General features: G+C 38.1%; 1 protein-coding gene across 1 annotated transcript; it reads left to right on the top strand.

Moving 5' to 3' along the window:
* Positions 1-1,082: 1,082 nt before the first annotated feature.
* LOC126619595 (uncharacterized) lies at positions 1,083-4,456 on the top strand. Its single transcript, XM_050288004.1, has 4 exons — positions 1,083-1,624; positions 2,385-2,621; positions 2,730-2,947; positions 3,913-4,456. Exons 1-4 carry the CDS (start codon positions 1,349-1,351, stop codon positions 4,091-4,093), a joined length of 912 nt encoding a protein of 303 aa, XP_050143961.1. The 5' UTR covers positions 1,083-1,348; the 3' UTR covers positions 4,094-4,456.
* Positions 4,457-20,522: the final 16,066 nt, after the last annotated feature.

Here is a 20,522-nt window from a genome sequence, read left to right as displayed (position 1 = left end):
CGGAATGCAGAACTCTAAATCCAACTTGTGAGTATCCAATCATAAAACAACTTGACATTCAATGCGCCGAGTCTAGTGATTCATAACACCTCACTTCGCTGAGAATGATCGTGGGATGACCTTTGCCAATAAGGATTCGAAAACCCTTCTCGACCAAGACTTGGATAGATAATCAATTGGCCTTGATGCAATGCTATTTATCCAAACTGAAAGGGCTTCGCGGTCAGCTGATTCTACGGTGGCAATGTTGTTTATCCAAACTGAAGATGCTCACTGGTTGCCTTCACAATGATGTTTATCCAAACTGAAGATGTGTTGGCGTAAAAGAAAATAAAAAAATCTCAAGGTTGTTGAGAGGTTTCGCGTAAAGCGAGAGTTTGCGCAAGGCAATTTGTGTGTTGAGCTGGAGACCTTCGCATGACGCACCCCCTCCTATTTATAGCAGTCAATCTCCTCTTGGCTGAATCAAAACTATACTCGGATTATGATTCTTTATCCTAATCCAACCAGGCCTCGGTCAATCCTACCTCCACTAGGACTTTGAAACAAACTCTTTATCCGGCGACCTTCACTTCTCAAATCTTAGCATCCTTATTCCATTAAGACTCCTTATCATACCAGGACTCGACCCATTCGCTCTTATCCAGATTAATCCTTCTTATAATAAGACTCAACCGCCCTGACTGGGCAGCCCATGACCCCTGGCCGGCCCACAATATTTTCGAAAAAGCTTTGGACCGAACATAAACCTATGCTCGGCCCAATAATGTTATTTTGAACCCAAACAGAATCCTGAAAATTCCATGATAGTGACCGTTCATCGTATATCATTCCTAGAGCGAGTGCTTGAAAAATAAATAAATACAAATTCACCCAAGTCATTGAGCCCCAAACCTACCGTGGCGGTGAGGAAACGGCAATCCAAAACCCGATCCCATGTGGCCCCGCTTACATATTACCGTTACTCCACCTGTTGCTTCCTTCGTTCTCATCGCGCCATTAAAACGTTACCGTTTCTTCGGGTGGCAGTCTCGTAAATGCAGCTTCTACGTTATATAATATCTATATCGCTGTATATAAATGTTCGCCATGTATTCCTATAGGCTGTGAGAGTTTGGGTGTTCGTTTGCGTGTGCTTTTCGGTTCCAATTCGTACATTCGATCGCCTCTGCGCAGCTACCGGTCTTCATGGACTCGCGGGCTTTCTGATCCATTACCAAACATTCGCATTGAGCACACTCTCTCTCTCCTAGGGCTCCAATTTCCCCCAAATTTCTCGCAATTTGGAACCGAAATTGGGACCAATTGGGGGTTTTCTGCGGCCTGATAAAATTCCTAGGGTTTTCCGATGACCTATGACGATTGTAAGGATCGGGGAGAGGTGGTGCCGGAGCTGATTTTGAGAATTGGGGGCGAAGACGGCAAAGGGGACTATATGAAGTTGGGGGATGGTGATCGTGGCGGTTGTGGGACGGCGGAGGGGTTTGAGGCGGAGGTGGAGCCACCTTCTACTAGAAAGTTAGCTTCTTTGTGGTATTGGGTTAGGTTGGTACTGTTGGTTATGTGCTTGGGGTTGTTGGCTGGGGTTTTTGCAAAATGGGTCGGACCATATTTCATGGATAACGTAAATTGTTCCCCTTCTTTTATTTTTCGTCTGTGTTTTTGTTTTGGATTTTGCTTAATTGTTATCATAGGGCTTTTATGTAAAACTTTGGTTGATTGTGTTTCGGTATTCGGTATCCTTATTTCTGTAATTTTGGTCCATGTTAATGAAGCGATGTGTGAGTTTTTTTATTGGAATTCATCAATTTGTTGTTCTGAATATACAGTCAACCCAACTTGCTGATTTTGTTACTGCTGTTGTCTTTGATTAAATGGTTTTCGTTTCTTTTTTCGGAAGAATTTGTACATTTGAGAATGCCCTTTTTCCTTTTTTTGGCAATTCCTATGTTCCTGGAATGAAAGACACTGCTAATTTGTGAAGAATTAAGCTTTTTGGTGAAATGGGTAGTCATGTGCTACATTTGGGATTATAGTTGGGAGCTTGTATTTTCGGTGACTTTGGCAATGTTGATGGCTGTAGTCATTTATGTGGCAGTGACATTAAGTACCGAAGCACACTCACTATGTTTCACTTTTAAGCGGATTTCGAATATTTTAGACTAGACAGTAAATAATTGCATCTTGCCGTTAATTCATTGCATGGTGTCTGCCTAAAACCATTGCTGCTTTAGTGAATAAACATAGGAGATTAAGACTACATCATGATTATTAGATGTTATAATCCAGCGGTCTTGTTTATGATTTCTGTATATTCTTCCTATTTCAGCTAGCTTTGTCATAATGTCTTATACTATGCTGACTATTGATGAAATCATTTATAGGAGATTATTCCAATTCTTAACTGGGAGACAAGAACATTCAGTCCTCCAGTGCTTGCAGTTCTAGTCTTTGCTTCTGTGGCATTATTTCCCACTGTACTTTTACCATCGTCACCTTCTATGTGGGTGGCTGGCATGACTTTTGGTTATGGCTATGGATTTCTTCTAATCATATCAGCAGCAGCTGTGGGTGTATCACTTCCATTTTTCGTTGGCTCTCTCTTCTATCACAAAATTCAAGTGCGTAACATTCCATTTAACATATTGTTTTTTTTTTCTTTCAGGTTTATGCTCTGTGTTTGCGTGCACGCACTTAATGTGGTTTAACATTTCTTGATGCTTATGCAGGGGTGGTTAGAAAAATATCCAAAGAGAGCATCTGTTTTAAGATCAGCTGGGGAAGGAGACTGGTTTCATCAGTTTCGAGCTGTAACATTAATCAGGATTTCTCCATTCCCTTACATTATCTATAATTATGCTGCTGTGGCAACAAATGTCAAGTACGTTCCTTACCTGTTAGGGTCATTGGCGGGAATGGTGCCAGAAACATTTGCCGCCATCTACACGTATGTTAAATCCACTCCCCCTCTCTCACTCATAGGTTCAGCCATGTCTTTATGTCCATCGTTTTAGGACTCTTGCATTTTTTAACACATCTTATGGAATAAATATACGTATGAGTATATTGGCAACAAGACATGTTCACATGTGCATAGGTACCTGGATTGTATTTATTTGTATAATTCTTCTATGTTTGAAAATCTTATGAGGAGTCCAGGAAATTAATGTTTTCGTAAAATGAGATCTTCTGGTAGATGGGGGTTTGTGCTTAATCTATACATGTTGAACTGATTTAGTAGTTTTAAGAATATAAGCATATAAGTGCCTCATGTATTAAGGTGATTTTGGAAGTGCATTAAATCTGTTTCCAGAGCTAGATTCACAATTAGGAATTTCCTTGTTTGAGAAAGAATGCCAACTGATTCAAATATCTTTTATTGGTGAACCTCCATTGATCGTGTTCAATGTAAATGTGGCGTTGTAAACGCATTAAACAATATAGTTTCACTGGGTTGGATGGTTGAAAGTTGCAGTTACTGTCCTGGCCTTCTTTAGTAGTTCCCTGCACCAGTATGCACTTGGTGTCTTCACACCACGTCACTATTAATTTCTGATTATTGGTAATGGTAGCTAAGGGAGTTATCTTGTTTACTGCAGTAGAATATGCCTAAACATTTATACCGAGTTGTAGTGGCCTTGTTCCGATCAATTGTAAAGGCATCTTCTCTGGTGTCTCAATTCATTGTAACCAGTTTGTTAATTATTCATACCATTCTTCCTAATCTGGAGGCAAGACTTTTTCATGCTTTCATGTTATACTGGTTTGTTTTCTGGAGTGTGAAGCTGAATAATAGTTGAAGTACTTAGCCATCTCCCGTCTTTTTCTCATGAAAATTGCTCCGTTTAGATTTTGGACCAATCAATTGTGCTTTAACTTATCCTCAAACTTCCTCTCCTATTTTCATTGCAGTGGGATCCTGATACGGACGTTGGCAGACGCTTCACATGAGCGCCATGGTCTTTCAGCCCCACAGATAATCTTCACTGTAGTTGGCTTCTCTTTGACTGTGGCTACCACAATTTTCTTCACGGTTTATGCCAAAAGGCAGCTTAAGGAATTACAAAAGGACGAAGAGCCACTGCTGCACTAAAGCTTATGGTTCTAGTTTCGGTTGCAGGAAGACAGAAACGCGGTGCGGGGATGAAGTTATTTTACTATACGGCTTCTTCCGTTGATCTTGTCATTGTATTGAATTGATGCAAATATAAATAGTGTGGAAGACGCGGAGGAGAAGCAGCCATGACATGCATTCAAGATGCTTGACACTATTATACCAGGCAGGCATTTTTTCTTTAAAACAAGTGTTGATTTGTTCTCCCTCTCTCTCTCTCTCTCTTAATTATCTGATGTATATGATTGAAATGATGCTTCAATGATTGGAATTGAACTCTTGCAAGATTCTTGACTGTATATAACGAAGGACTCATTAGTATATTGATTTAGATTCCCCTCTCGCTCTCTAGCATGTTGATACGTTGGCTATTATCGATACTTTGATTACATAGTTGATGTGCGTCAAGTTTACCATTAGAAGTCTACTGGTAAATAGTAAATAGTTGTGGCCATAGCGTCATTTCATTGAATGGTAGGACGAGTCAGCTGGTTTGGCTTAAAGGTTTTCTCCTTCAAATAATGAAAACGAGAAACTGTAAGATGCCTTGTTACTTGCTAGTGGTCCTGATTACCGATTCGTGTTTACCTAAGAGAACAGAAAACAATTTCGGATTATCGAAATTTTCAACTTAAATTAAACTATTAAATATATAAAATTGTCATAACTTGCAAAGTGTATTCCGCCAGAGGTTATCATCTCTGGTTGGTCATCTTCTGTTGACCGAAAATCTATGAATTATAGCCAATAAAAGGTGGATCAATGGTTAGAGACGAATTTCAAATTCGTATTTCACAAGGCACGTTTTGGGTTTCATTCCGAGCGTTTGTGAATCACATAATGGTGGTTAAAAGGAGGCTGAAATGCTTATGAGTATTTGGACCCCTGGAAGGGTGGACTGCAATGACAAAGTCACCAGCTGATTTTTTTTCAAAAAAAAAACAAAAATCTATAGTAGATTATAACATGATTTATCATAAAAATGTTAATAGAATAGGACAGAGATCCCAGCCGAATCTCACCCCACCAAATCTTAAGAATCTGAAGATCTGGACAGTTGAAAATTGATCCAACGGCTACAAACAGGAGGCCCTCTAAAGGTGATAATAATTATAGCCGTTAGATCAAATTTAACGGTCTGAATCTCCTGATCCTTTGGACTTTGTGGGAGATATCCAACTGGGATCTCTATCCAATAGGGAACTGGATCATTTCCTGAGCTCAGGATTGGGATCCTCCTGAGCCGCTCATCCGGACTGTTAAAATTTAATCTAACGACTCCAAACAGAGGATCTCTCTAAAAGTTATAATAATTGCAGTCGTTAGATCAAGTTTGAAAGGCTCGAATGAGCTGTTTAGGAGGATCCCCATCTTGAGCTCAGGGGATCCAGTTCCGTCCAATAGAATAGGCGATTAACATAATGTGACAAGTATGGTACAGATTCTGATTCTTTGGTACCAAAAATACAAGTCATACCTTCAATTTTTTTATCTTCGATTCTTTTTTTTTTCTTTTGAAACTTTATCTTTGACTCTTTCTGCCGACAATTTAACAGAATTTATATATTGATTGATGTGCCAAGAGCATATGTATGCCACTGCCATTTAGTTTTTTAGTTTTTATTTTATTTTTTTTCGGTAAAAAGGTAAGTATATTACCAAACAAACGAACTTACTATCTGTACAACCAAAGGTCCAAAAATGAAAGTACATAAACAAGCAAACTGGACCAGCCAAACAAACCAAAGCAAAGCAAAGCCCAAAACAGAAAAAACTAAAGTAAGCGGAGAATTCGACGACAACCGCCATTACAACAGTACATCACGATCCGCCCAATTCCACGCCTCCAACCTCACGTCGACTCGCCGATTGTAGCATCCAACCCCAAGCACCACTTGGTACGCATCCACAATCGAAGAAATTCAGCTACCAGAAGAAAGAAGTCCGTGAAAATTCATGAACAACACTGCCAAGAAACATTAAATTAATACTTAATTCTTGACTTTTGTTGTATGCAAAACCAAACATTAACTAATTAAGTGGTTTCTATTCTATGGTTGTAGGGTTTTTATTCTCACACACGTAAAAAAATTAAATAAAGTTAAAAGGGCTTTAAACATTTTAGGGTTTTGGGAAATATTGTGCAATTTTCACACCAAGGATAATTTCTTCAATTTGGAACTTGCTATAGAAGTAAAACTCTCAATTGGGGATTTCTACAAGTTTAACTAGCAGAGCTTCCATATTCAAAACATATAATAAAAAAAAAACTAATGAAAAGGGTTTGAAAATTTTGAGTTTTAATGATAAGGACAAAATAAAGCGTAAAGTGAATAGTACCAGAATTGACTTTTTAATGTAAAAATGTGGTTTTTCGTTAAAGTGAACAGTACCGAGAGTTTTTCGTTAAAATTCTCAATAATAAAAGCAATCAACTAAATTTACAATATGCAAATAACACATCCTACAAGTTAGAAAGTTCTTCAAACCAAAATAACTCGTCCGGGAGACCCGAAACCCCAAAATTTGTCAAACGTTGTGCAACACTATTTACTTGCTACATTATTAAATTGAAAAATTAGCATATCATTAGCACCTAGCTTGTTGATTCATAAATTGGTGCGTATTTTGGTATTTGATTTTCTCATTAAAAAATTTAATTTCTTGTATGAATCGATACATGTATGAGAACTACTTATTATATCTTGGCTAGCAGTCAGAATTTGTCCAAATCTTAATAAAATTAATTGAACCAAAGCCTCTTGTTTCATCACATATTGTGTTTTGTTCACAACACACAATTCGTTCCAAGTTATTGTCCCATTACCACCTACAAAACAATACATATAAAATAGTTCCAATTACCAAATATAATAAATAATTGTATAAAAAAAAATATCTGAATTCAGGAATAAAGATGATGATTCCATGCAATGCAACAACAAATGTTGTGGAGTAAAAAATAATCAAGAAAATTATAGAGGCGACACGTGTACTTTTAGGTGAAAATAATAAAATTACTCTCGAGCCACACCATAACTCTCACGCACAAGCAGCGGGCAATCACAACTCAATCAAGGTCAAAAGTGATCAAAATAGGTATTTATTCAAAATCTAATTCATCCATTCTCATCAAATCCTCCCCACAAGGTAACCCTAAATTATTCATTCAAATTAGGATTAATTACCTAAATTAATTGATTAATTTTCTAATTAATTAATTAATTTCCTAATTGATTGCAAGATATTATTTTGACATAATATTTTGCAATTACACCAAAAAACCACCATAAGTGGCCAAACCCCTTTTCTCCAAATAGGGGCCAGCCACACCCTTATAAATAGCTCTTATTTCTCCCAAAAACCTAAGTCCAATTCTCTTCTAAAATTCTTCAAATTTCTCTATACACTTTCTCTCTCAAATTCTAACTCCCCCCCCCCAAGTCATCGTGGGCGCATGAGGCCTTGACCTAAGGTGTTAATTATTTTGCAGTGCATTTTCTTCTAAGAAGGAGAAGGTGGAAATTTGCATCCACAAATTGGTGCTTTCATTGAGAGTTTGATTCACACACTCGAAGAAGACTCTCACATTCAAAGTTTCATAGTTCTTGTTCATTTGTAGATTTTTCGTACGTTCTTATTCTTAGAAATTTTTTATAAAATTCTTTGAATAAACGTAAAAGAAAATTGTTGTCACAGCCCATCCCGAAACATGACACACCCCGGCCGAAGTCCAGACGTGTTAGTCATCACGTAAGCGTGATGTAGCCTTATGCGCAAAGCGGAAGTGATAAGGAATAAAGAAAACGACCAATTTAAAACCAAGCAACTAGCAATTCCGTTTAAGAAAGGATGCTAGTGAGGGTCTAAGTGTATAAATACACTTTCAGAGCAATAAGAAGATCTAGTTGCAGTCAAGTAGGACAATTACTAAGATACAACTCCTTAAGGTGAATCTTACTTTTCGGATTCTGTCCGAACACCGTTGGATTTCTCGTGGCCACCAAACTCGGCTACCTAAAACCTGGAGGGGCGAAAAACAAAGTTGAGTGGGTTAGTAAAACACATTTACACAAAAACCTTATTTTCCTTTGAATATACTAACCCCTCGCCGTAAAACAAGTATATAGATACTTTCCTAGAAAATAGAATACATAAATATGTATATATCTGAAATCATGCTCAAAATCAAGATTCATATTTGTATGTATGCCATGTCTATATATAACAGAATAAGCAATTTAGGTAAGAATAGTTTCATAAAAATATAACATGTTAGCCGGAACCCGTGTGGTAGTCTGTACAGCTGAATTCATAGCTCAAAAGTCAATCTAACCGGAGTCACTACAATGACCTATACGGCACTATACTGCACAAGAGTCGGAACCAAATGCAAAGGTCTGTACGACGATAATGGGTGTAATATAATTATGCTCAATACTACTCTCACATAATAGCCGAGCGATAAATCGTTAGTCATCTACGAGTCAGAACCATAAATAAGGTCTGTACGACAAGACTGTGCACCTAAATTGGATCCAATGTGAGCATATGGTGCGGGAGGTGACATAATAAATAGGCCTGTGTCATATCTTTGGCTAATCATAATCATCCTAAGTGCAGTTTTATGAGCTCCACAATATTCAATCACATATCACATCATCGACAATTCACATAACCAAACATAATTTACCTGAGCCTCCACACCATCATGCAACTATATGCATAATTATGATAATGCATTTACTAAAATAAAATATAGGCATGGCATTTCAATCACATTTCCTTAAATACGTTTTCTGGGAAAAACGTCAAGGTGTATATATATATATATACTGAAAATAACTGCCTACTCACTGATATGAAGCTGGGTCGTAACCCCCATGCCTAGCCTAGCTATGCTCGTCCTCCGGATAGGTCTCGCCTATAAGAGAAGCAACTATATAAACGTCACTTTAATGCACATATACCAAAATATGTAATAACCTCTCATACATAGCTCAAATTGGGTATATGAATATACCACAGTGACCTACACAACATCACGATCACCCAGGAATTTTTAAAATAATTTTTTGACCCCGCACGCGTCGCCACACGCCGGTGAGTGCACGGCAATACGGGCAGCCACGCGCAAGGAATCCTGACGGATTCTCTAACCCCGTTAGGAATATTCCGTTAAAAGCTAACATATTCTGTTAAGTTTACCTGACGATGTCAGAATATTCCGTTAACTCTGACGGAATATTCGCTCGTCTTCTCTGATTGCTCGCCGGACTCCTCGCCATCACCGAAAAATTGGGAAATTGAAAAACCTTCATATCTCAGCCAATTCAACACCATTTTAGATGAAATTTTCACCAAAATGAAGCCCTAATCATGAAGAACACAACCTTACCAATTTGAAGCTCCAAAAGTCACGGGATCTCGTCGGAGAAATTCCACAAAATCCGGCCAAGCTTGAAACTCATGATCCCGACGTCCAAAACACATCAATGGACTACTCTGAGCTTCCTGGAGACATCTAGAAGCTCCCTATGATCTCCAAAATCACTTAAACCTTCGATTTTACGTGTGCATGAACAGTGCACATTTTAGGGTTCTCGGGTTCTCAGGGAAAATGGAGGTTCTAATCCTAGAGAATAGTACCATTCAACTCGTAAGGTCACAAGGAACAAGATGGTGACCTTGAATCCCTCGATCTGTGAAGATTTGGCTTGGTTTAGGTGTGGTCCGTACAGAGAAGGAAGAGAGAGAGAAAGAGAGTCTGAGAGAGAGGGGGCACGAGAGTGAGAGAGAGAGAGAGAAAGTGGTACTTTTGTGTATGTGTGGTTTACAAACAACCAACCACACCACTAAATTCCTTTAGTTCCAATTGGTCCCAAAAACTTAGGAATTTAACATATTAGTCCACTTCTAATAACATGTCACACACAACACATCTTAACGCCTAAGGGCATTTTATTCTTTTCACACCGTCGATAATTAAATAATATACTTCTCCAGGACGGGCTGTGACAAAACATTTCCTAAATAGTGTGAAATGACTATAGTACCCTTGAACGTTTGTGGTGTAGTGTGGTTTAAGTTGTGTTGTGGACCAATTATTTTCTTTCCTAAGTACTTGACCCAATTAGAACTTAAGGTTTTATTTTTTTTTGGTTTGGTTGGCCAAACTTGGACCACACACAAACATACCCTCACTATCACCCTCTCGTTGACCCTTCTCTCTCATCCCTCAATCGAACTTCTTTCCATTTCTGTACAATTGTACGGACAAACCTTCAACCTTTACTTCCAGTCATGGATCGAGGTTGTAGTTGGCACCTTTAAACTCCCATTAAGTTCAGGAGTTGTTCTATACCATCTTTGGTACGTGAAACCCTCGAAAACCTGAGAACCCAAGAACCCCGATTTGGAGTACTGTTCATGCACTCGTGATTGTGAAGTTTTCAAGGAGTTTTAAGGTCATAGGGAGCCTTAAAACATCTTCACGAAGGTCGGGGAGTAATTTTGAAATGATTTGGATGTCGGGAAGCCCTAGTTTAGCGAGTTGCAGGTTTAGCCGGAATATCGAAGGTTTTTCAGCCAAATTTTTGTTTGTTTTAGGTCCCCCAAAGTGGTATGATCATGTTCTTCTCATCTTAAGCTTCATTTTGGTATAAATTTTGTGAATATTGGATGAGAGATGAAGAAGATATGAAGGTTTGATTATTTTCCAGTTTCCCGCGATAGCAGCGGCACCAACGCCGGACTCCAGTAAACCAAGGAAGAAATAAGAGAATATTCCGTCAAAGTTGACGGAATATTCTAACGCCGTCAGGTATAATTAACGGCATATACTTATATTTAACGGAATATTCCCCAACACCGTTAGGGAATCCGTTTGGTGTGCCAGGCACGTGCCTGCGTGTGGGCCGCGCATCTGGCGGTGCCTTGGCCGACGCGTGAGGGTGCATGGGGTAATGAAAAATATTTCTAAAAATATGGGGATGTTCCTAAGGTTGAGTAGGTCATGGTGGTATATTCAAATACCCCTTTTGAGCAATGTATGAGAAGTTATTTCCTAGTTTTACGTATGTGCTTCAAATAACGTTTATTCAATTATTTCGCATATAGGTGAGACCTATCCTGAGGACGAGCGCCGTCAATCAAGGCTTGGGGGCTACGACCTTTCGACATATCAGTGAGTGAGCTTTTGGTTTTCCGTGTATACCTATATACTTGAGATTTTTCCCAGAAAATGAATTTGAATACGTTTTAAAATGTCATGCAAAGTATCTACCTATTTTATTTATGCATTAGTAGTTGCATATATTTTTTATTGGTGTTGCAGACTCATAGGTAAGTGACAAGTAAGTTCATAAATTAAAGATATGAGGTTATTTTAGTTATGTGAGATATGATGTGATGTATTGAGAGCTCATAAACCTGCACCCCGATGTTAGTGCTCCCGCCCAGAGTTAGGGCATAGTCCTTCACGTGATGTTCACCTCCCGCACTATATGCTCACCTTGGATCTAAGTTAGGTGCACAGGCTTGTCGTACAGACCACTATAGGTGGTTCCAACTCATAGGTGACCCGCGATCATTTGCACAGTCTTCACATGATCGTAGCACTAGAGCATATTTATTTTACACATAGTCTTGTCGTACATACCACTTTAGGTGGTTCTGACTCGTGTGCAGAATTTGATATGATTGAGATTAGTTATGAGCTATAGACTCAGCCGTACATATTGAGTTAGAAGGATTTGGCTGATGCGATATCTGACATTGATATATTTTGTCTATATTACTTATGGCATTGCATTAAGATACTTTGGCATGGTATACTTCTATGGATTTTCATCTTGAGTATGATTTCTGATATAGCTTATTATTATTATTATTTTCTGGGAAATTATACAGGTTTTACGGCGAGGGGTTAGAACTTTTGAGAAATGAAATGATTTTGAAAAGCTTTGTTTTTGCCCACTCACTCTTTCTATTTTGCGCCCCTCCAGGTTTTAGGTAGAAGTGCTTTGGTGGCTCACGAGGATTTTGACGGTGGTTCTAACAGAGCATCATAAATGTAGGATCACCCTTGGTGTTGTATAGTTAGCACTTGTCATGCTTGACTGCACTTAGGCTATTTATGCTTTGGTTGTGTATTTCACACTTAATCTCACACTGGCACCTTATCTTATCTAGTATTCTAGTTGATTTGGTTTTTGTTTATTCGTAATTCCTTATATCTCTCTTGCTTTCGCACTGTACACATGGCTACGTCACCCCCACGTGACGACCAACATGCCCTGATTTAGGTCGGGATGTGTCAAGTGCAACGACTAGAAATTCGAAAACCATGACGAATGGAACTTCCTACGTTCAAAGATCCGAATCGAATGATGGAGGACAAGACGTAACCTCACCATGATGATCCACAAGACTTAATACAATGGCAAGACATGGAGACTACCATGGCAGTGGGGAGTGGGCCAGTTTTATGACAGTAATTCCACAGTGAGTAAGGGGCAGCAATGCGGCCACCAACCCAGGCTCATCCCACTTTTAAGCAGCGCAGGCCCAAGCCTCATTTACTTGGCACACGGCCCAATCTGCAGCCCACGCTGCAAGGCAGCCAAGCCAGGCCCAGCACAAGCCAGCCCGAGCCACTACCCCAGCAACGCAGGCCCAAGCCTCATCTACTTGGTGCACGGCTCAATCTGTAGCCCATGTTGCAAGGCAGCCAAGCCAAGCCCAACACGAGCCAGCCCGAGTCACTACCTCAGCAGCGCAAGCCCAAACAGTTGGGACAGTAGAAGCAGTCTAGTGCTCGCGGGCCTAAGGCCAGCGCAAGCCCAGCGCGTTCTCAAGCAAAGTCTAAGCCTAGCGCCCAAGCGCACCGCATACGAGGTAATCCAAGCTAATTGCCCGACCCGCTCCGGTGATCTGACCAAGCAATCATAATCGGTCCAACACCGATTCAACCATCTAGGCTTCAAATTTCTAGATCAACGATTGAACCAAGAGTATTTCCACCCCATTTATCCATAAATTTGACATCCCAACTCAAATCTCGCGCCCGGAGTCCATTACACTTCCACTACTCAATGAGATGTATATCATCCAAGCTCTTCCACCCTAAAATGGTGAACAACACTTGTCTCGACAAGTTATAGAATTGACAAGCGCCCTTGCACAACAGACTACCTTAGTGAATCAGCTCTTGCAGCGTGCCCCCTACAAGGTGTCTCAAAGTAGGACAAGGGAAGATGACGAACCTCTCCAGCAGCGTCCCGGCAAGCATCCACTCAACCAGTCACGAACCAAACGTTTTGGTAGTGTACACTCCCGACTATGCCCCCTATATAACGTATACTCTCGTCTTAGCACACGGAGAAGTGTGCACTCTCGGTTAGGCCCACAGATGAGCATACATTCATGGTTGGGGCCACACTCCGATAATCAACAATAAGCAACCTTCTAAGTGAAGTGTTCATTCACTGCTAGGCCTGCAAAGAGCATCATTCACCTCACATCGGAGTAGTCAACACGATGGACAGAGAGAAGTAGTCACTCAATCCGAAAGGGTTTACTCTCCAATGCGATAGGATACACTAATTGCTCTTTAATGCGAAAGGGTAAACTAATTCCTCGACACTCATATGGGTTTGCTCTTCAATGCAAGAGGATAAAATAATTGATCTCTAGTGCGAAAAGGCCACACGGCTCAAAAGATTGAATACTTGAAGACCAGCTAAGCAGTGAATAGTCAAGGGGCAGCAGCTACTTTGCACTCAACAGTTCGCTCATCCGACACTTCATCTTCATCAGCTCCGATCTTAGCAGCTCCATCCTTGGTTGCTCCATCTACGGCAGCTGAGAAATCAAACTCAAGCAATTTCATCATTTTTTGCAAGCAGCCTAGATGTGGTAGCCCAAACCTTGGCCCATGCCACGCCACTTCCTCAGCTCATGCTGAGCCAGCCCTTGACTTCAGTCAAGTCGAGCAGCACAAGCAGTGACCATTGCCACACCACCTCCTAGGCCCATGCTAAATCGACTCTTGGCCCCTGCCAGCCGACATGTCGCACCATCCTGATGGTTGCCCCGTGGCAACACCACCCAAGAAGAAGACAATGAGAATTAAGTTTTTCTTACATCAGTGCGGTGTGGATAAGACAAAGAAATCAACGGAAGACGATTCTTTGCACAGGCAAGCAAAGAAGAGTGCTAGGGGAGGAGGAACAAATATCCTTTAGCTTTTTCTCTTTCTTGTAGGCATAAATAATTACCCTCCGAAGTTGATTTAATCCCCTACTTAAGGTAGGCTTAAATAGGCTTTGGAGGCGATTTATTTCCCTTTCCTAGAAGAATCTAATTCCAAATCCAAGTGAGAATTTGCATCAAAGCTGGAGATCTCTACACCTACTGCCCTTTCCTACGAGCAGCTTAGCAAGCGTGGGGGTATTTGTGGAGTAAAAAATAATCAAGAAAATTATGGAGGTGACACGTGTACTTTTGGGTGAAAATGACAAAATTACCCTCAAGCTACACCAAAACTCTCACGTGCAAGCAACAGGCAATCACAACTCAATCAAGGTCAAAAGTGATCAAAATAGGTATTTATTCAAAACCTATTTCATCCATCCTCATCAAATCCTCGCCACAAGGTAACCCTCAATTATTCATTCAAATTAGGATTAATTACCTGAATTAATTAATTAATTTTCTAATTAATTTCCTAATTGATTGCTATTTTGACATAATATCTTACAATTACACCAAAAAAACCACCATAAGTGGCCGGACCCATTTTCTCCAAATAGGGGTCAGCCACACCCCTATAAATAGCTCCCATTTCTCCCAAAAACCTATATCCAATTCTCTTCTAAAATTCTCCAAATTTCTCTAAACTCTCAAATTCTAACTTTGGCATCGAAGGTTCTTCGGCCAAAGCCCCCCTCTCCCCAAATTCATCGTGGGCGCATGATGCTCTTGGCCTTAACCTAAAGTGGTAATTGTTTTGCATGTGCATTTTCGTCCAAGAATGAGAAGGCGGAAATTTGTATCCACAAATGTGTATAGCAAATTTTGTGTAGAGAGATAGTAGAAATTTTTGGGTGCATGGAGTACCCGGTACATTTTTGGTGTTTTAACTGTTAGATTAAGATTTTTTATTTTTTAAACAAAGATTTAACATCTATAACACTTGAAGTACCAGATACTCTGGAACACTTAAAAGAGTCCTAAGAAATAGACGAAATTTACAACTACCAAACCGTCCTCTGCAGTGCTTGCCAGACTAACCAACCAAATAATTCAATATTTTGTGGTGTAACCACAGTTCTGTTTTTTCATTTTCGGTTTTTCTTCTTGGTGAAGGGTTCGATGATGCAGATAGAGGAGGGCATTAAGTGGGCAAAAAGAATAGAAAATAAAAGATTCAAAAGGGTACGATAGGTCTATTTAGGACCACCAATGAAATAGCCAAATGTTGCCGTCACAGTATGTGTATTCTTTTTATACAAGCGATAGTGAAGAGCGGGGCGTCAAACTCGAGACTTTAGGTGTAATATTATTGTATTTGATGTAGCATAAGATTTTGGTCAATTTCGACATAAAAAGAAATAAAATAAAATATTTTAAATTTTGGATTAAAGACGAAATGGTAAGAATTAAGGTAGAGGTAATAGATTGAAGATGAAATGAGCTGAAGGAAGACAAGTGAATTTACAAATTTGATGTTCGACTCCCATAACAGCATTTGAAAGTTTGTAATAAAAATGAGATTTTTCGTTTTTCTATCCGATTAATGTCTTTTTATTTCCTAAGACCTCCTATGAACTTCCCAAGGTCTAATCTGAACTTTCCAAGGTCTGGTTATGTCTATTTAAGCCTTTTGGCTTCTATTTTATTTATCAATTAATAATTAATAACATAACTTTTTTAGTTCTCTCAAATTTTGATGGATCCTAGAAAACTTAGTTATTCAAGAGCATACGTTTATATCCCTCTTCGCTTGTGCAACGTCAGTATTAAAGACAATTTATTCATAGATTTTGGCATAGTCAAATTAACTAGCAAATATGTTTTACTCTATTCATTCAACTTCGAGTCTCCCTCTATGCACTTATTAATTTACAATGGAACATATTTTGTGTATAAAAATTACAAATAAAACAATCTTTTCTTCTTCAATTTTCTTTTAAAAGAAAATTTGAGGTGGGTCTGCAAAGTTTGCTGAGAAGATTCTTCCTATCTGAGTCAAATGCAAAGAGCAAAGATGTAAACATAGGCCTGGCAATTTCTGACACGATCCGATAACCCGATACGACACGACACGACACGATACGAAATTAACAGGTATTCGGGTCGACCGATAAAGAAACGGGTCGTTATCGGGTAACCCGATAAGCACCTGTTAAGATAATGGGTTGGTTCGGGTATACACGTGGATAACACGATACACGATAAGCATAATATTAATTTTATAATTTTATAACCCTAAAAAAATACTATAATAATTATATATATTAATTTAACAATTTTATACCCCTAAAACCTATAATAATTATATATATATATATATATTATGCACTTATTAATTTACAATGGAACATATTTTGTGTATAAAAATTACAAATAAAACAATCTTTTCTTCTTCAATTTTCTTTTAAAAGAAAATTTGAGGTGGGTCTGCAAAGTTTGCTGGGAAGATTCTTCCTATCTGAGTCAAATGCAAAGAGCAAAGATGTAAACATGTACTCGATTGCGGGGAAAGTAAAACAGAGATGGAAAAGACAAATTGACACAGTCAGCCACGTGTAAGGATCTAAAATATCTCCAATAGAAATGTGCAAATATGGGATGTAAAAAACCCATTTAATTTTCAGAAAATGCTAGAGATATTAAATTTTTAAACTAAATTTACAAATTAAATTATGTGTCACCAATAGGAAACAAGCAAATTAACCAACATTTAAGTAATAATCCAATCATCAACGTCCAAATTATTTGGTTTAAAAAATTTAGTTTAGAAGTCTAGTCTCCCTAACATTACCCTTAGTTCTCATTTTACATTTTTGAAAGATATCAATGTGAGTTCTATTTTGATTTGGGAGATGAACTTGGGATCTCATTTATGAGAAATTTTTCATTGTGACAGGAACACAAGTGGTACACCACGTGTTTTAATAGAAGTAGTGGAAAATTTTTCATCAAAACATCAAATTTTAATTTGATGGTGACTTGGCAATTTGACATATTGTCCATATTTTTCTTCCACCTGAAATCCCAAAATTTATTTATTCATTTATGTTTAATAAAAATAATAAAAGTTGTGTGGTTACTGGTTTAAAAATAAAAATAAAACACTTAAATATGCTAGGCATTTGATGTAAGACCAACTCCAACCTTTAGAGTAAAACCTATAATTTCCCTTATATTCCCCCCCCTAATTCCATTCCAACCATAGTTCTAATTTGAAGTTAGAAGCTAAAACCGGAAAAAATGCTAGATTTCGGCCAGGATATAGCCTAGAAAATGGTGTGGACCCTACCAGCGAGAGTGGAACTTGGCACTTGAACGCCAGACGAACACTTCGAAGGTACGTACGCGAGTGACGCGCCAAGGGTAGGGAATGGCATGCCCCCACCCACGTGGGCATGTCGGCCACTTGCGTCAAACTCCAATGACTAGTTTTTTATCGAACGACTGAGATCAATTGGGCCGTTGGTTGATCCAACAGCCTACATTCAATTTTTTTTTAGTTTTATATTTATATATTTATTGAATCCAATGGCTGCGATTGAATATAATCAAATCTAATGGTAAAAAAAAAAAAAAAAAAGATCTAACGGCCCAAATTTAAATCAAACAGCTAAAATAATTAAAAAAAATTATTTAACTCAAAATTCATCCAAAAACTCTATAAATATCCAAAATCCACCCATCTCTATCATGATAAAATGTTCATAAAATTAATTTAGGATGGTCTACATAATTTTTTTTAAAGTTAATTTTAAAAAAAAATTAGCCTAAATTCATTCTTTAATAATATGGAGCTAAAATTTTAGGCGAGAAGGGTTTGAGCAAAAAAGCAGTTTCTGGGTTAAAACCTAAGGGCTTGTTTGGTATCCTATTTAAATTTTGTATCATTTCTCAAAACATTTCTTAAAAACATTTCTTGAAAACAATTTTCTTTAAGACTCAAAAACTTGATTGGTTTGCAATTTAAAAATTTTAAATTTTATGACTTAAACTATACAAAAAGATCTAAAAAGAACGGGTCGCAGGAGAGGGAGAAAGAGGAGAGATGAGGAAATAAAGTAAGAAATGGTTGAAGGAAAGAGAAAGAAGGAAGAGGATCGGACGAGATAGATAGGAAGAGGAGTGAGAGAATAAAGAGAGCGGATTGAAGGACAGACGAAAGAGGTAAAAAATAAAAATAAAAATAAAAAGAGGAAAGAGAAATAAGAAAAGAAAGAGAGATAGATTTGGAGTGAGAGGGGAGGAGGGAGAAAAAAGCAAGGAGTGAGTGTAACATCCCACATCGCCCAGGGGAGTGATCCTTAAATGTATATTCTCATCTCTACCTAGCACAAGGCCTTTTGAGAGCTCACTAGCTTCGGGTTCCGTCAGAACTCCGAAGTGGAACTCCGAAGTTAAGCAAAAGGTGGTCAGAGCACTCCCATGATGGGTAACCCACTGGGAAGTTGCTCGTGAGTTCCCAAAAACAAAACCGTGAGGGCGTGGTTGGGGCCCAAAGCGGACAATATCGTGCTACGGTGGTGGAGCCGGCCCAGGAAGTGGTCCGCCCCGGAGCGGGATGTGTCAATGAGTTTTAAATTTAAAAACTCTAAAAATTTACTTTTTATTTTTTTAAAGAATACACTATATTTTTTAGTTAATCTTGAGTTCATTTTTTGAAAATAGTCATACGAAACAAGTTTTTAAGGCCTAAAACTTGAAAATTATTTTTGAGTTTAAAAAGTTGGATTCAAGTAGAGTATCAAACAAACCCTAAATTTTCTGGGCTAAAAATTTTAGGTTTTACTTCAAGGGTTGGAGATGGTCTAAGGCAAGTTGAATGCCTTTAGAAATAACAAAAAGCTTATTTGACACCATTGCTTCATAGTGTCAATTTTGACATCCTAACTCTCAACCTTCTATTTTATGTCAGCTTTGATATCTCGGTTGGATTAAATGGTACATCATTTGTAATTGTTATATATTTATGTGACATTTTTAACATCTTCTTTGAAATCAGAGATGGTTTTACAAGACTTATTATATCTTCTATCTCTCCTTTGACATGCTTAGGCCATCTCCAACTGAAGGGTCCAGAGGGCCAGAGAGCCGAAAATAGCCCTAAAACCGTCTCCAACCGAGGGCTAGGCCAGAGGGCTCGAGAATCTGGGAGGGCCCCACGGAATTTCAAAGGGCCAAAGGGCCAAAGGGCTGGCTATTTTTTTTTTATAGTTTTGTTATTCCTGTCGGTTATAACCGACAGGATTGTTTTAAAAAAAATTCAAATGAAACGGCTACTAGCCGTTGCATTGATTTGATTTTTTTTTTTTACATTATTAGTATTTTTTTAAATTCCATTTTTTTCCTATAACTTCTATTTCACAAAATTTATTTCATATTTTTTTTAATTCCATTTTTTTCCTATAACTTCTATTTCACAAAATTTATTTCATATTTTTTTTTAAATTCCATTTTTTTCCTATAACTTATATTTCACAAAATTTGTTTCATATATTTTTTTAAATTCCATGTTTTTTCCTATAACTTCTATTTGACAAAATTTGTTTCATATTTTTTTTAAATTCTATTTTTTTTTCCTATAACTTCCTAAGCCATTATACAACATTAAATTAAATTAAATAACATGAAACAACATTAAATTAAATTAAGTAACATGAAACAACATTAAACAATATGAAACAACATTATGAAACAACATTAAATAACATTAACCAACATAAAAATTATACAACATGAAACTTAAACAACATTTTAGTTGTAGTTTTTAAATAATAAATTATGTTTGGCCCTTGGTTGGAGACGGTTTTTTGTGACAGGGCTAAAACGAGCCATCTGGCCCTTTGGCCCTTGGTTGGAGACGGAGACAAATATGGCATTGTACTGTTCATTAAAATATTAATATCTTGTGGAATCTTGGAGGACCAGATGGCTAAAATGAGCCATCTGACCAGCTTTCGATTAGAGATGGCCTTAAAGATGGGGAGTTGAGGGAACTTGACATCATAGTTAATGCAGACGATTGTCACATCCAGCTGGAAAATAGTAGGTATGCAAATGCAACGTTAAAGTAGACTTTTTCTTACTCCTCTTCTTTTATGGATTTCTAAATCAATTGTTGTTTTATTAAGAGAACAATATGCTTAATTAAGTA

The sequence above is a fragment of the Malus sylvestris genome, chromosome 4 (genome assembly GCF_916048215.2).
Source record: "Malus sylvestris chromosome 4, drMalSylv7.2, whole genome shotgun sequence".
Classification (NCBI taxonomy): domain Eukaryota; kingdom Viridiplantae; phylum Streptophyta; class Magnoliopsida; order Rosales; family Rosaceae; genus Malus; species Malus sylvestris.
This window is presented reverse-complemented; position numbering and strand designations above follow the sequence as displayed.

Excerpts from the sequence above, each read along its gene's own strand:
- LOC126619595 (XM_050288004.1), top strand. The coding sequence starts at position 1,349 with ATGACCTATGACGATTGTAAGGATCGGGGAGAGGTGGTGCCGGAGCTG. Across the intron at positions 1,625-2,384 it reads GACCATATTTCATGGATAAC|GAGATTATTCCAATTCTTAA; the intron begins GTAAATTGTTCC and ends AATCATTTATAG. Across the intron at positions 2,948-3,912 it reads ACATTTGCCGCCATCTACAC|TGGGATCCTGATACGGACGT; the intron begins GTATGTTAAATC and ends TTTTCATTGCAG.